The sequence below is a fragment of the Podarcis erhardii genome (genome assembly GCF_964252035.2).
Source record: "Podarcis erhardii genome assembly, chromosome: 2".
In the NCBI taxonomy this organism is placed as follows: domain Eukaryota; kingdom Metazoa; phylum Chordata; class Lepidosauria; order Squamata; family Lacertidae; genus Podarcis; species Podarcis erhardii.
Window position 1 is genome coordinate 35,791,208 of NC_138498.1, and position 16,186 is coordinate 35,807,393.

Genomic DNA, 16,186 nt, shown 5'->3' on the forward strand with positions numbered 1-16,186 from the left:
AGTCTGCGGTCAGGGCCTGTCTTGCGTACATTAACTCCCGTGCAGCACCTGAGATCTTTGGTATAGTTATATCTTTTGATTCTCTCTCACAAGATCAACTGATTCCCCCTTTCCATGGCATTTATGTACCAGTCTTAACAATATTTATCCCAGGGCAGTTTACAATGCATATCAATAAAGCAAAAATAAGAATAAGATATGCAGCAAAACAATTACAATCAGTAATCAAATAATACATTTAGTATGTAAATTGAAAATAAGAAACAATGGCTTGGTTCAGTTGCTTGATTCATCTGGAGATATTAACTCTGCAAACACACTGATTGTGGCACACTGTAGTCTGGTTGGATGAATGGGTTTGTGTGGGAATCATGGAGGGATGATCTAAGCAAGGGAATGGGGCAGGATGGCCTTTCCCTCTTCTTTGCATCTTATATCCTTGCCCATGTCTTGGCACCTTTTCTGCTTGCTATTATATGTGCACCAACCTCAGATTTCTTTCGAGAGGCATCAAGGCTAGGAAAGTCCCAGGGGCCTTAGCGAGGTGCAGCCACTGAACTTAGCCAGGTATAAAGGCCAGCTAATATTCTCTGGGTTTTTCCAGTTATTCAGATGTGCTGTCCTTAGAGCTGATGGACCGCAATACCCTTCAGTTCTCTCTGAAGGATGAGCAGCTCATCCTTCACTCTCAAAAGGCTCGGCAGATTAAGACCATGGTGGAGCTCTTCCTGCTTGTACTGAAAAAGGTGAGAGAAAGCACCTTCGAAACACCTTTACTCTTTGCTTAAGAAAAGTACAGGACTCACTGCCACCACCTCCAGAATAACCACAACTCCTTAATTGTCCTATTCCTTCCTCTCTCCGCTCCTCCCCACCAAAAGGACTCCAACTATGTCATAGCTTTGCGCAGCTATGTAACAGATGACAAGAGCCTCTTGAGCTTCAAGAAAGGCGACTTCATCCAACTGCTGCGCATGGAGGGACTGGAGCCAGGTGAGAGGGTCTGGCCGTGAAAGACCACGTTATTGTTTAAAGGTTCCTTCCACATTTCCAGGTCCTTAGCAACCTCCATGCCTGCTACAGACATAGTACTTGGTCGGTTAAAACATCCCGATACAAATGATTTGAGCAGAGAGCCCACTGTAGAAATGCACTTAACCAGCTGCTCAATCTTGCTCTTAAGGATCAATCTCCAAGGAATCCTGGCCTTCCTATTTGCAGCCAGAGTGAGCTGTGCACAGCATGGATTGGCTAATCCCTGTGATACCATCTCCATTCTGCTTCAGAGAAGTTTTTCATAAAATTATCGTAGGTTTGGTTGTTTTCAAAAGGTGGTTAGAAGCCAGCACTCACTTGAATGGCCCTGCAGTGCTGTGCTTAAAAAAACCTAAAACTTCCAAAAAAAGGCAGACAGTCCCCTAATTTTTTCCCCTGAAATCGCCAGATAGTGGAGGTGGTGGGTGGAGAAAGCAAGACAACTGATGAATCCAGAGTATTAATTGTAAAAAACAGAAGAAAGGAAAAGGAAGCCAGAATTGTCCTGCTGATACAAAATTCAATTACTGGGTGCTTTTATTTTATTTTTTGTTCATCTGTGTGCATCCATTCATAACAATATATTAAACATATGTGTGAAGTGCAGGGTTTCATAAGAAAATACAGGCTCGGAAGCAACTTAGCTAGAAGCTGGGTAGAGAAAGGGAAGCTTCATAAGCAGCCCCGTCCGCAAATGTCCAGGTGTGAATTTCAGCCTCTTTTCCCCACAGGCTGGCAGTTTGGCTCCGTCGGAGGTCGCTCTGGCCTTTTCCCTTCCAGCATGGTGCAGCCAGTGGCAGCTCCCACTTACCACAGTAACCATCCAAACCGTACAAACCGTCAGGAAGCCGTCAGGAAGAGCCTAAGGAGAGAAACACAGCTGGAGAGAAACATTAGCAAGGAGGTGAGGCAGGCTGTGAGGAGGAGGAGGAGGCGGCGGCAAATGAGTCTACAGTTTCTCTCATGGGTGGGGGAAAATGCTCTGACAGGGAGTAGGGCCTGTGGATTTGAGAGGTCTGTGAGGAAATACAGAGCTCCAAAAGAGTTCTGCAGTGGGAGAGAAAGGTTGTTTGGGCATATATATTTTTTTGCTATTGGAAGCATATGTAGACTACTGTTAATTAGAATTATTTGCTTATAAAAATATTTATTTATGATTGGCTTAATTATAAAATAGGGATGCGGGTGGTGCTGTGGGTAAAACCTCAGCGCCTAGGACTTGCCGATCGCATGGTCGGCGGTTCGAATCCCCGTGGCGGGGTGAGCTCCTGTCGTTCGGTCCCAGCTCCTGCCCACCTAGCAGTTCGAAAGCACCCTTAAGTGCAAGTAGATAAATAGGTACCGCTTTATAGCGGAAAGGTAAATGACGTTTCCGTGTGCTGCTCTTGCTCGCCAGAGCAGCTTCGTCACGCTGGCCACATGACCCGGAAGTGTCTGCGGACAGCGCTGGCTCCCGGCCTCTAGAGTGAGATGAGCGCACAACCCTAGAGTCTGTCAAGACTGGCCCGTACGGGCAAGTGGTACCTTTACCTTTACCTTTAGTTATAAAATAATTATTTATGTACTGCTATTCATTTTTTAAAAAACCAGAGCATTTTTCGCAACAGTTATACAGTGGTGCCCCGCAAGACGAATGCCTCGCAAGACAAAAAACTCGCTAGACGAAAGAGTTTTCCATTTTTGAGGTGCTTCGCAAGACGAATTTCCCTATGGGCTTGCTTCTTGCGAGTTCTTGCGAGTTTTTCCCCTTTTTCTTTCCTTTTTCTAAGCTGCTAATAGCCGCTAAACTGCTAAGCCGCTAATAGCGCTAATCCGCTAAGCCGCTAATGGCCGTGCTTCGCAAGACGAAAAAACCGCTAGACGAAGAGACTCGCGGAACGAATTATTTTTCGTCTTGCGAGGCACCACTGTACATAAAACCTGAAGTGACATTTATATGAAGGTCTTCTCTTCCTTCCCCATCAGAACTTGACCTCCAGCCTGGAGTCAGAAGTCAATAGTACAACAGCCAGCACTCCTCCTTGCAACTATACCATGACGGAGTTTGCCGCAACACACTTCCAGGAAGCCCAGTCCGCGTGAGTAATATGCACCAGAGGTCCTTAATTATTGTGGGTGCTTCTAGATTGGTATTTGTTATGGGATGGTTGCTCCTCATGTACGCAGCTTTTTCACACATGGTTGGCATCAAAACACTAGCCAGTACTCCCAATCCCATTTAATTTTATTTTATTTTTTAAAAAGATGGGATTAAAATATTTTAAACGAATAACACTCTGCTGACCTCCCCTCTCTCTATTTCCTTTATACAAGAGGTAGGGAACCTTCTTTCCTGCGAAGGACCTTTGACCAATGGGAAAAGTCAACTGGAGGTCGCAGCCAATAGCAACTGGAGGTCGCAGCCAATAGCAGGCAATGGTGGGTGGGCTCCCAGCTGAAAGTGGGTGGGAAGAGGGCCAAAATTGAGTAGAATTTGCAGCAAGACTGCAAGATGCTGTAGCTTTGCTCTTTCTTTCAAACTGCCACTCCGTCTCTGAGGGCTGCCCGACATTAGGATGCAGACTACAGGCTCCTTACCCCTCCAGCTTTACGCCATATTTTTTGTCCCACCTCCACATAAGGAGTTGTATGCAAAAGGGTTCCCAAGGAGGGCATGTCCTTTGGCAAGGTCTTTGCCCCCACCCACCCCAAATTTCTTTGGGCGCAGATATTCTTCCTCTCCCCTCCTGCCAACCTTCTCTGTACCCACTTATTTTATGTTACTAATATTTCAGAATATGTAGGCATGTGGAATGGTTTGAGTTTGCAGTATAGTAAGCACATAACTGCAAACTCAAACCATTCCACTTGTATAGCAAGCACATAACTGGGACGCGGGTGGCGCTGTGGGTTAAACCACAGAGCCTAGGACTTGCCGATCAGAAGGTTGGCAGTTCAAATCCCCACGGCGGGGTGAGCTCCTGTTGCTCGGTCCCTGCTCCTGCCAACCACGCAGTTCGAAAGCACGTCAAAGTGCAAGTAGATAAATAGGTACCGCTCTGGCAGGAAGGTAAACGGCGTTTCCGTGCGCTTGCTCTGGTTCGTCAGAAACAGCTTAGTCATGCTGGCCACATGACCCAGAAGCTATCTGAAGACAAGCGCCAGCTCCCTCGGCCTGTAAAGCGAGATGAGCGCCGCAACCCCAGAGTCATCCGCGACTGGACCTAATGGTCAGGGGTCCCTTTACCTTTAAGCACATAACTTACGCAGGGGTTACACTCCAGGGATTGCTCCTAAAGCCAAAATCATAGAATTGTAGAGGTTTTTTGCCCACAACCCTGAGATTAAGAGTCTCATGCTCCTATACCTGCAGGTGTAGGCTGGTATACACATAATAAAATAATAATGATGCTCTGCTGACTGAGCTCTACTAGGAGCAATTGTGTATAGTCAAAACACATTGGGTGCAATTGCCAAAGTCTTCCCCCCTAGACTTCTGCCTCCTTTAAAAAATAAAATAAAATAAAAGTTTTCCAAGCACATAAAGCTGAATTCACACATTAAACACCCATAAGTTGTGTGCTTACTGTATTGCCCTAGGGCCTTTGAAACAAGAAATGTACTGTTTCTAGTGATAGCACACACACACACACAAGTGGAAAAAAACATTGATGAGAGTAGGAGACTCACTGGAAAAAAGAAACTTCAAAGGTAAGAATACTTCTAGAACCTTCTTTTTCACGCAGATAACCCGAAGAAAGCTGAGCCTGCTCCTCTCCCTCTATATCACTCCATGCTTTTTAAACCAACTTCATATCATATTGGCAGCCGAACACTCACTTGTGTCTCTGGAGATATCCATGGAACAGCTACCCTATCAGCAATGAATATTATAACAGCCATAAATAATATCTTCTGAACACCCCTTCTGTAAGAGAGCCACTCTTACATTTGTGTTTGGGAGCTGGACTACTTGGACAAGAGTTTGGAAGATAATGACTGCATTGCCTATTTGAGAATTCATTTGCTACGCTGTCAAAATGAACACAAAGAAGCTCCCATATGATGCTTTTCAGCTGATGGTATATAACCTCTCAACTCCTGTGAATACTTCCAAACTCTAACAAACACTTTTGGAAAGAATGTGGACAAATGGGTACCTACTTACACCTTTGGTGGGAATGCCCTCCTTCAATACAATGATTTTGGAATGTCTGCCAGAACAGTTGCTCTCCAGGCCATGTGGGTCCTCCAAAGCGATGCTAATGAATTGTTTTGAACACAGTCATTCTGGCTGTTTGGATAAAGACTTCCATAAACAACTACATGGCAACAAAATGATGACTAGTGAGGAAGTGGAACCATGTCAGCAATAGGGTCGCCATCCATCCAGATTTTCCCGGACATATCCAGAATACTGCAGTCAGCAGCAGTGTCCATGCAGAAATCGGGAAGAAAAAATCTGGGGAAATCCAGACTTATGGCAGCGTATGCTGTTTTTGCCTGTTTCCCCACAAAAATAGCTTGAAAGCCCTAGTCAGCAACCTTCCCAGAAAAGTATATTGATAAGATATGGAAAATACTGGCTACATGCTAAATTATCCATCTATTACTTCAGGTAGCAAGGAATCTCACTCAAAAGAAAAGTGCTATGACCCCATGTGGTGGAGTCTCCTTCTTTGGAGGTCTTTAAGCAGAGGCTTGACAACCATATGTCAGGAGTGCTCTGATGGTGTTTCCTGCTTGGCAGGGGGTTGGACTCGATGGCCCTTGTGGTCTCTTCCAACTCTATGATTCTAGGATTCTAGGAAATGAGCTAATGCCTTTTAGCTGCTGAGAAAATGATTTTGAAAAGCTTTGAGAAGCTTTGAGCCTGCTTCTACTAGGCCGTGAGCACATTCACTATAAATGCTAATGTGTATATTTAATTTGATGCATTCCTTAGAATTTAGCATTCCACATCTTACTAGAATTCTCAACAAAATCCCAGGAATTGTGCAAATTCCTTACTATTCAGTTTCTATTTCTTCGCTCCATTTTGTTTACTGAAATCCCTCTTGATGTGCTGAAATGATGTGCTGATTTTTTTTTTTGTGAGTTCAGTAAACCTAAATAAAATACGGTTTAAATTATTTTTCTTGGAATATAATCAAATTTTACAGATAGCATTTGATTTGCCTTTTGTATATTTCCACACACATGTCAATAAAATCATGTTTTAAAATTCTTCTAACTTTTCTAACTTGCCTTCATTTGTGTTACTATGATGAGGTGGTACCAAGATCTAAAGGAGTTGTGCTAAGATAGCATCACATTTTCTGATGACAAAATTTCCCTGGGTGGGACCTGTCTGACATTTTCTTTCATACCACTTCAAAGGAAAGTATGGGCATCATGGGATATTAAGAGGGGAGAAGTTCATCCACATGACTTGACATGTACTTCAAGTGTTGGGCAGACCAAGAGGAAAGGATTTAGAGTTACTTTGGAATTCCCCACTTCCAGGGCTGACGTTGATTAATTGATATGCATCTTAAGTTATGCAACATCTACCCTCTTCCTAGAAAGGGCTCTCTTTTCTCTTCATGCCATCCATTTATTATTGTAGACTGGGGAACTGTGAAGTTTCCACCACAGCAGACAAAGAACCTTCAACTCACTCTTGTTTTTATTGTTGTTTCCCAGACCGCTGGTAGTCCATGGACTGCAGCTTATGAATCACTGCTGGAAACAGATAAAGCTGCTTTATACCATTTCAGGCTCTGTCCTTCTAACAAAAGACTGTCAATGTCTGGAGCAGGGAACCTCAGGCCTTGTGAGGGGGCAAGTTACTGGCCCTCCAGGACCAATTCTCAAGGCTCTCCCTGGGCCATACGCCTCTGCTTCACATCCCAAGTGTCTTTGCCTGGCTGAAATGTGTGGTTGAACTCAGAAAAATTGAATGAAGGATTCAGAGGGCTCTGTGTGTGTGTGTGTGTGTGTGTGTTTGTAGAACCTAGCCTGCTGTAAAATCATAAAATCTCCATTCATTGCTCCACCCACTTTTGCCTTCGGCCTCATCCACTAATGGCATGTGATGTTTAGGGAAGCTTTTAATGTTTAATAGGTTATTGTATTTTAGTGTTCTGTTGGAAGCCGCCCAGAGTGGCTGGGGAAACCCAGCCAGATGGGCGGGGTATAAATAATAAATTATTATTATTATGTGGCCCTTGGAAAGTTGCCCAAAAGGAAATGTGGCCCTCAGGCTGAAAAGGGTTCCCCACTTCTATATTCACCTGTTCCAGACCTTCAGGGTCACCTGATACCAAATAAATCTAGGAGATGCCAGGGATAGAACCTGCAACTCGCATGTGCTTTGCCACTAAGCTAGACTGCAAAGCAGCTGGAGAGTAGGGCATATGTCAGACCAGATTCTTGAATGTTTTTTTCTCCTGGGTAATACCCTAATCTTCTGTCTCTGCTAGGCTGGGATGGAAGGGGATGAGTGCTGAACAGAAGGACCCAGCTCTCATGGTTCAGCATACGAAGGTACCGTAAATCAGAGGGAGAGGGGAGTCATCTCTGGGTAGTTCCTTTATCACTTGGAATGTGGATAGTTGAAAGCTTGCCTTTTGGAAGTCAGTGCTGAAGTATCTGATGGTGCTTGTTACATGGGTCACCAGGCAGAGAGAGGGCCTTCTCGGTAGTGGCGCTGGCCCTGGGGAATGCCCTCCCATCAGAGATCAAGGAAATAAACAACTACAGTGGTACCTTGGGTTACAGATGCTTCAGGTTACAGACTCCGCTAACCCAGAAATAGTACCTCAGGTTAAGAACTTTGCTTCAGGATGAGAACAGAAATCGCATGGTGGCAGCGCGGCAGCAGCGGGAGGCCCCGTTAGCTAAAGTGGTGTCTCAGGTTAAGAACAGTTTCAGGTTGAGAACAGACCTCCGGAACGAATTAAGTTTTTAACCCAAGGTACCACTGTATCTGACTTTTAGAAGACATCTGAAGGCAGCCCTGTTTAGGGAAGTTTTTTGTGTTTGATGTTTTATCGTGTTTTTAATATTCTGTTGGGAGCCGCCCAGAGTGGCTGGGATCGAAATAATAAATTATTATTAAGAGTGTCCACACTTCTACTAGACCCACTTGAACTTTGCGCTGAGGGTGTCAGCTGCCTTCTTGGGCTTTGCCTCTTCTTGACTGCTTGTATTCTGACCTCACAGGAACCAATCAAAGAATCGCTCCTGTTCTACTCTGATGGCAAGATGAATGACCTGGCTACGAAAAATTTTCTGAGTAAGTGGTTTTTCCTTGTGCTAGGTAATGGGGGAGGTGGCAGTGGCTGTGTTTCCAGAGCTCTGGGATAGGTCTCATTTATGCGGTTCTGGCACCAGGGGAATGGCCTGAGAGCATTTCTGCTTCTCCCCTAATGAGGGAAACCATTATCCAGACATTTGACTTTCCCCTTGGTTTGTCAATATTGGCAGAAACGGAGGCTACAGTTTTCTTAATTTCACTATTCCCAGTGCCTTTGTTTTCCTTTTCCAGTTCTGAAGTAGGAGCAGAGATTAATGCTAGCTCCTGTTTTGCAGCTCTGATGAGATTCATGGGAGACCAGCCAGGCCTCAAGAGCAAAGATGAGGTTGATTATGTCTATGAAATCCTCCAGGTTTGTGGCTCTTTTTATGATGGGCTTGCGTGGGTGATGGCGACCAGAATGGGCTAATGTTTGGGGAAGGGAAGATCACAATGTCTCCTAAGTGCTTGACTCCTATAAGGATGGGAAGTAAATAATCTATCGATAATGAGATTTTTATCCTGCCTTTCTGCTTCAAACAGGGAGACCCCTACATCATTAATTAAAAAACAACAACAACCCCTCAGAGATAAAGCAATTTAAAATACACAATATGGGAAGCCGAAACAGAACAGCATCAGGGAGCAAAGTAATAAGTAAATAAAATAAGCTAATCAGGAACGTGCCATTGCATTCAAGTCCTGCTTGTGGGCTTCACATAGGCATTTGGTTGAGCACTGAGAGAACAGGATGCTGGAATGGATGGGCCATTGGCCTGATCCAGCAAGCGATTTTTAATTCTTATGTCTGGCCAAATACCTGCTGATGAAAGGGAAGGAAAAGCTGGAAGATACCAAATGCAGGTGAGTGTTGGAGGGACCTTTTAGATCAGGGGTCAGCAAACTTTTTCAGCCGTGGGCCGGTCCACTGTCCCTCAGATCTTGAGGGGGGCCAGACTAGATTTTGAAAAAAATAATGAACAAATTCCTATGCCCCACAAATAACCCAGAGCTGCATTTTAAATAAAAGGACACATTCTACTCATGTAAAAGCACACTGATTCCCAGACCATCCACGGGCCAGATTTAGAAGGCAATTGGGCTGGATTCAGCCCCCAGGCCTTAGTTTGCCTACCCATGTTTTAGATGCAACGTGCTTATTGAGCCAAATTATTTTCAAATATTCTGGTTTAGGAGTTGCTATCTTAAGTACAGTGGTGCCCCGCAAGACGAACGCCTCGCAAGACGGAAAACCCGCTAGACGAAAGGGTTTTCCGTTTTGGAGGCGCTTCGCTAAACGAATTTCTCTATGGGGTTGCTTCGCAAGACGAAAAAATCTTGCGAGTTCCCGCGGGTTTTTTTCCGCTTTTTCCCCCCTTTCCTAAGCCGCTAAGCCGCTTATCAGCTGTTCCGCTGATAAGCCGCCTCTCAGCTGATCGCTAAAAGCCGCTAGACCGCTAATAGCACTAATCCGCTAAGCCGTCAATGGGCTTGCTTCGCAAGAGGAAAAAACCGCTAGACGAAGAGAATCACGGAACGGATTAATTTCGTCTTGCGAGGCACCACTGTACAACCCAATCAAATCTTTAGACTCTAAACCGCTGCAAAATTATTCTTGTTATCGTCATCTTAGACCAGTCTTCCTACTCTATGTAAGTTACGGATGTTCCGAAATGTATCTGCTTTTCCTCTTATGCTTCTCTGCCTTGTACAGCTGTGCAAAGAGAAGGAGAATCTGTGTGACGAGGTTTACTGCCAGGTCATCAAGCAGATCACGCGGAACCCCAGTCAGTAAGTACCTCTGCATGTGTGTCTGTGGGCGGTGGGAGCTCTGAAATTGAAGGAATAGGGGAACATGGGTGGGGATAATTGGGATGTCAGTGTGAAGTGTTAAGTAAGGGAGCCTCTTGTTAGAATAGAGGAGATGTAGGTGTTAATTTGAGTGAAAATTTCATCATTAGAAAATCAAGATCTTTTGGTGGGTGGGTGGGAGTGAACCCTAATGATGCATTTTTTTACATTGATTTAACTGGCTGTTGGCTCCAATCTGTTTAATTTTTTGCCAAATTGGAATGGTGGAAGAAAAGCAGAGATCTGAGTAATGGATTACTGATGAGCCGCAGTGCTGAGGCTCTGGGCATGAACTGGGTGTTGGATTTTAAAGGAGTTGTTTATGTATATTGGAATCCTCACCATGCCTTTCTTCAAAGAACCTCAATTTGGGGTCCTTGGGCGTCCCCCACCCCACTTTATCCCTACAACAGCCATGTGTAGTTAGTCAGTATGAGATATAGGGACTGGCCCAGGGTCTAAGCACTATAGCGTAGCTACTACAGCACACTAGCTTCAAAAAGTAACAATAATGAAAATGTTCTAAACCAGAAGTGCAGGGAGTCCTTTCCAAATATTGTCTGGTTTCTATACCTGTAGCAATACACTTGCAGAACTCCAGCTCTCATCAGCGTAAGTCAGGCATGTCCAAAGTCTGTTTCGGGGGCCTAATATCGCCTGCCGGTTGGTTTAATCCGGCCCCTGCAGCAGTTTATTTCCTGGGGTAAAATCCTAAAAAAAACTCAACAACTCTTTGGTTGGCCCTCACAGCCCTTCACTTCATCAAATGTGGCCCTCTTTGAAAAAAGTTTGGACATCACTGGCCTAAGTCAACATGACCAGCAACATATGAAGAGCCCCCTTTTCATGGAAAAGTGTTGGTTTTCTCTGTAACCCTCTTTGGGCTTTTATTGAAAACAAGATCACAAATACTGAGGATTCTACAAATTCAGCACTAGCCTTCCAGGTTCCCAGACATTGCGGCCGCCCATTCAGCTGCACTACAGAAATGTCAGTGTTACGTAGCTCTCATTTATGGCCTGTTATAAAACAGGACTGATCCCATTCATGTGAAGGGAGGAGTCAATGAGAGAGCAGTGTAGCCTCAGATATCAAGTTGGGACTATGGTATATCCTCCCGTCCCTCTCCTGTCTTCCTCGCTGTCAATCATGGACTGTATTTTCATCTTCTGAGGACTGTAGCTGTGGGCTTGAATAAAGGGAATTGTAATGTTGAAGTCACGGCTTAAACATATTTATTTATTACACTGCAAACTGCCCATCTGTAGACCTCAGGGTGGTTCACAAGTAAAAATAATAATAATAATATAATAATAATTTATTATTTGTACCCCGCCCATCTGGCTGGGTTTCCCCAGCCACTCTGGGCGGCTTCCATAAAAACCAGAAATACACTAAAATATCACAGATTAAAAACTTCCCTGAACGTCAGGTAGTTATTTATCGCTTTGACATCTGATGGGAGGGCGTTCCACAAGGCGGGTGCCACTACCGAGAAGGCCCTCTGCCTGGTACCCTGTAGCTTTGCTACTCGTAATGAGGGAACCACCAGAAGGCCCTCGGCGCTGGACCTCAAAAAACACAACATACACACACAAAAAACACAACATACACACTCAAAACAAAACAATAACCTCCCCATGTGTTGATACAGTGGCTTTTGTGCCTTCCATCTGCCTGCCTCACTGCTGTGAGGCTGTAATTGCCCCTTAGGATCTTTGTATTGAATCATAGCCTTTGAAAGTCAAGGACCTTAAAGTGAACTCTGTGCTGTAAACACCTGTAAACACCTGTAAACACCTGCGACTTCTTTGGAGCAGCTGCAAGGCTCATTTACTTCAGGCTCTTTGCTCTTCTTCAGGGAAGATGCATTTCTTATGAACTGAGCAGGTACATGGAGTACCTTAAAGGTAAAGGGACCCCTGACCATTAGGTCCAGTCGTGACCGACTCTGGGGTTGCGGCACTCATTTTGCTTTATTGGCCGAGGGAGCCGGCGTGCAGCTTCCGGGTCATGTGGCCAGCATGACTAAGCCGCTTCTGGCGAACCAGAGCAGTGCACGGAAATGCTGTTTACCTTCCCGCCAGAGCGGTACCTATTTATCTACTTGCACTTTGACGTGCTTTCGAACTGCGTGGTTGGCAGGAGCAGGGACCGAGCAACGGGAGCTCACCCTGTCACAGGGATTCGAACCGCTGACCTTCTGATCGGCAAGTTCTAGTCTCTGTGGTTTAACCCACAGTGCCACCCACATCCCTGGAGTACTTTAGACACACATAATCCCCCCCTCACTCCTTGGAGCTTCTCATTTCCCCATCTTTCCCTTCCAACTTTTCTCTTTTCTCTCCCCCTCAGTCTTCCTTTCTTCCTGGATCCCTTTCAGCCAACCAGAAGTTGTCTTTTGTCTAATCCTGCTCTGTGCTCTGCCCAAGGGAACTATCCTCCATGTTTTTCTCTGTCCTGCAGAGAGAGCTGTCTCCGTGGCTGGAGGCTCCTGGGCCTCTTGACTGGATACTTCCTCCCTTCCAGCATTTTGATGCCATATGCCACCAAGTATTTGCAGCAGGCCAGCTCTGACCCCAGTTCCAGCACAGGTATCGTCTGCCTCCCACCTTTTTGGCCATATTTGCTGGCTTCATTCAGCACCAAGGGTGGTGGTCCTGGGAGGGATTTTGCTGACTTGAACTGAGGTCACACCACATCACCTGCAGGATTCCATAATTCCATACACATGGCTGTTGTTTACACAATGTCTCCTCAAGTTATGATAGCCAGGAACTCCAAACTCTGCTTCAGTAAATTATATGAGCAGTAGGCCCTAGCCTTTGAGGCTCAGCTGGTAGGGATATGAACACAAGAATAGTCTGTTGGATCAGGACAATGGACTGTCTAGTGCTCATAGTGGCCAACCAGATGCCTGTGGAAACCAGGGAGCAAAATATGAGCACAAGAACTCTCTCCCCTCCCGTGGTATCCAGCAACTGGTATTCGGAAGTATTATTAAATCCAACTGGAGGCATAGCATAGCCGCCATGATAGCCCTCTCCTCCATGAATGTGTCTAATCCTCTTTGAAAGCCATCATCTTCAGGGTACTACCTTCCCAATTGAAAATTGAGCAGGTAAGGGCTAGAGTAGGAGGCCGTAACAACCCTAATGGACTTGGAGCTGACCATCTCAAGAGGTATGGAAAGAATCCACTGGCCTTCTTTGGTCTGTGATAAGTTAATGAGGTTGGCTGTGGAAGAAGTAACTCAAAGCTTCATTGAATTTAGCTGAGGGGTTTGGTGGGATCTTCCCAGTGCTGGGCACGGTATCACTGACTGCCTCACTCCCGTGTGGTTCTTTGGACTTCCCTTCATTGTCACAAGGCAAGAGATATCCCGAAGGGTTGTTGGGGCTCCAGTTTTCACACCAAATCAGGGGCTAAATTCAGAATCCCAACTGAGCAGAGTTCTCTAGCTTGTAGTACTCATAAAACAACACTCGTAAGACTCATGAGGTGACAAGCTCAGCCCTTTGCCCTTTCTCAATCACAGAAATAGCCAGGATTTGCCAGAGCAACCTGAGGAAAATGGTCATGTACGGAGGCCGTCGACACTTGCCGTTCCGTGTAGAGACTGAAGCGCTTCTGGTAACTGAGTGAAATATGGTTGCAAGAGGTCGGGTGTTGAAGAGGGTATTCTACCATTTGGGTTGCTAAGGCAAGTCCCTGAGACAGCAGATATTTGGGGCTAGGAGGTATGTGCCAGTACAGGAATTGTGGAGTGGACTTTCCTTGATGCAGGGCTGTGCCTGGACATTCTGCTGCCTGGGGCAATGGACAAAATAGTACATACAGGCACACATTACACTTAAGAGGCAAACAGTTGAATCTTATTTCCATATTGGCAATGGAACAACATCTCCCACTACACATGAGGGAAGGACAGTTTAAGGACGGGCTGTGTGGCACTTTCAGCATGGTGCCGCTTGCTGTGTGAGGCAGTTGCCTCACTATGGTTAATGGGAGCGCCGGCCCTTGCTTTATGTGCTGCATGAACGGGAACTCTGTGGATATATATGGGAAGGAGACAATATTCAGCAAGTGAGAAGAGGAGTTGAGATTGTATACTGGTTGAGATTGTTTGTGAGGGGTTACTAGCGTCTGACTGGGAGGTTGTGAGCCTACATGTGTGTTTATAAAGGGGAACTGAGTTTCCTTTGTGGATAAGATTTGTGAGGAGAGGTGTTAGCGATAGCAATGGATGTTCTGGGGAACAGACAGAATTTCTTGGGATGATGGATGTGGTTGAAACAGGATTTGAGAGAGATAAGAGCTGCCAATAGGAAATGCAAAAGGAATCTTCCCCATCCAGCTATGCTGCTCTCCCAGAAATCACAATGCGTTTGATCCATGCTGAAAACCCAGAGCATGCTTAAGTAATGCAAATAGCTTCATTCATTCAAGCTATGTTCTTAAAGATACGAAAACCCCAAAGATCACAATCAGGTCAGGTTTTTAAGCCCTATTCATTTCACTGTGAGAGTCAAGCAGATGCTGGAATCTGTAATGGAAAGCCCCAGTAGGGCTTCATAGTGATTAAATTTGCCTGGATCCTGCTCTCGGGGAAGGGGACAAAGATGTCTGTACTGGATTCTGTCAAACCCTGAATCCTTTTCCCATTGGTAGAAGGGACGTGGCTCACGTCATATATCGGTCAACCTACCTGGAGGTATGAAATACAACACGAAAATCAAGACATTCACGGTGAGTCCCTCTTTGGCGTGTTCATCAGAGTGTTATGGGGTGGGGGCTTGTGGGGACAGTGCTGGCCATGTCCATTTTTGGGTGGATGAGACTGACTTTTGAAATATTTATGTCTTTTGATTTCATCTCCCCTTACCGAGATGACTCAGAGTAGGTGACCCCATTTTTTAAAATGCTATTTAGACACAGAGATCAAGAGAGCCAATTCTGCACCTTCTGCCATTGAAACAGCCTCTTTCTATTGCAGGGGCCTGTGGTCAGTCTCATCACCCATCTGAGCCAGGGCTGTTACGCTTGTGCTATTAATTTCTCTTATTTCCAGGGGTGGGGTGGGGGCATAGTTCAGTGTTAGAGCAGTTGCATTACGCACAGAAAGTCCCAGTCTCCAGATTCATTCCCTGTCACCTCCAGTTAAAAAAGATTAAGGTAAAGGTAAAGGGACCCCTGACCATTAGGTCCAGTCGTGACCGACTCTGGGGTTGCGGCGCTCATCTCGCTCTATAGGCCAAGGGAGCCGGCGTACAGCTTCTGGGTCATGTGGCCAGCATGACTAAGCCGCTTCTGGCGAACCAGAGCAGTGCACAGAAATGCCGTTTACCTTCCCACCGGAGCGGTACCTATTTATCTACTTGCACTTTGACGTGCTTTCAAACTGCTAGGTTGGCAGGAGCAGGGACCGAGCAATGGGAGCTCACCCCGTTGCGGGGATTCGAACTGCCGACCTTCTGATTGGCAAGTCCTAGGCTGTGGTTTAACCCACAGCACCACCCGCGCCCCTTTAAAAAAAGATTAGGTAGCTGGAAATGTGGATGACCTCTGCCTGGAGAGCCACTGCCAGTCATGGAAGATACATCCTGGGCTAGTTGGAGAAGTAGTCTGTCTTGCTCAAAGGCAGCTTCCTGTCTTCTTCGTCTCATGAACTCAGTGACTTCCAAGGGAATCATAAGGGCTTGTGTCTGTACACTGTGATTTAGCCATTTCCCTTTCCAGGGAAATGGGGGTTGGACGCAAGCCCGCCCTGTGCGCAGGGGTGTGGCTAGCCCCTGCATCATAGGGAGTCCCCTCCGTGTCACGCCCCCAGACCAACCAATCCGGGTGGCCTGGGGGCGGGTGGCGTGCTTTAGGAGTTGGTTGCAGGTGTGAGGGTATTGGCTGTGAGCCGTTTGGCTTGGGTGGTAGTTAGGCATTGGAGTATTAGATTGGAGGGGAGGGGAGGTAGAGGCCATCACCTACCCCTCCTATTTCGAGGGTATTTCATTAAAGGAATCTGGGGGGCGTGATCCTGTCCGAAGC

At 45.9% G+C, this 16,186-nt stretch overlaps 1 protein-coding gene across 1 annotated transcript in view; it reads left to right on the top strand.

Annotated features, from left to right (window-relative positions):
* Positions 1-16,186, top strand: part of MYO15B (myosin XVB) — a 92,318-nt gene that overhangs the window by 66,601 nt on the left and 9,531 nt on the right. The window contains exons 47-57 of the mRNA XM_081851997.1: positions 588-746; positions 882-993; positions 1,767-1,939; positions 3,001-3,113; positions 7,479-7,542; positions 8,221-8,293; positions 8,590-8,666; positions 10,008-10,084; positions 12,611-12,738; positions 13,683-13,777; positions 14,816-14,893. Of these exons, the coding sequence (XP_081708123.1) occupies positions 588-746; positions 882-993; positions 1,767-1,939; positions 3,001-3,113; positions 7,479-7,542; positions 8,221-8,293; positions 8,590-8,666; positions 10,008-10,084; positions 12,611-12,738; positions 13,683-13,777; positions 14,816-14,893 (1,149 nt within the window). The remainder of the gene's footprint in view (positions 1-587; positions 747-881; positions 994-1,766; positions 1,940-3,000; positions 3,114-7,478; positions 7,543-8,220; positions 8,294-8,589; positions 8,667-10,007; positions 10,085-12,610; positions 12,739-13,682; positions 13,778-14,815; positions 14,894-16,186) is intronic.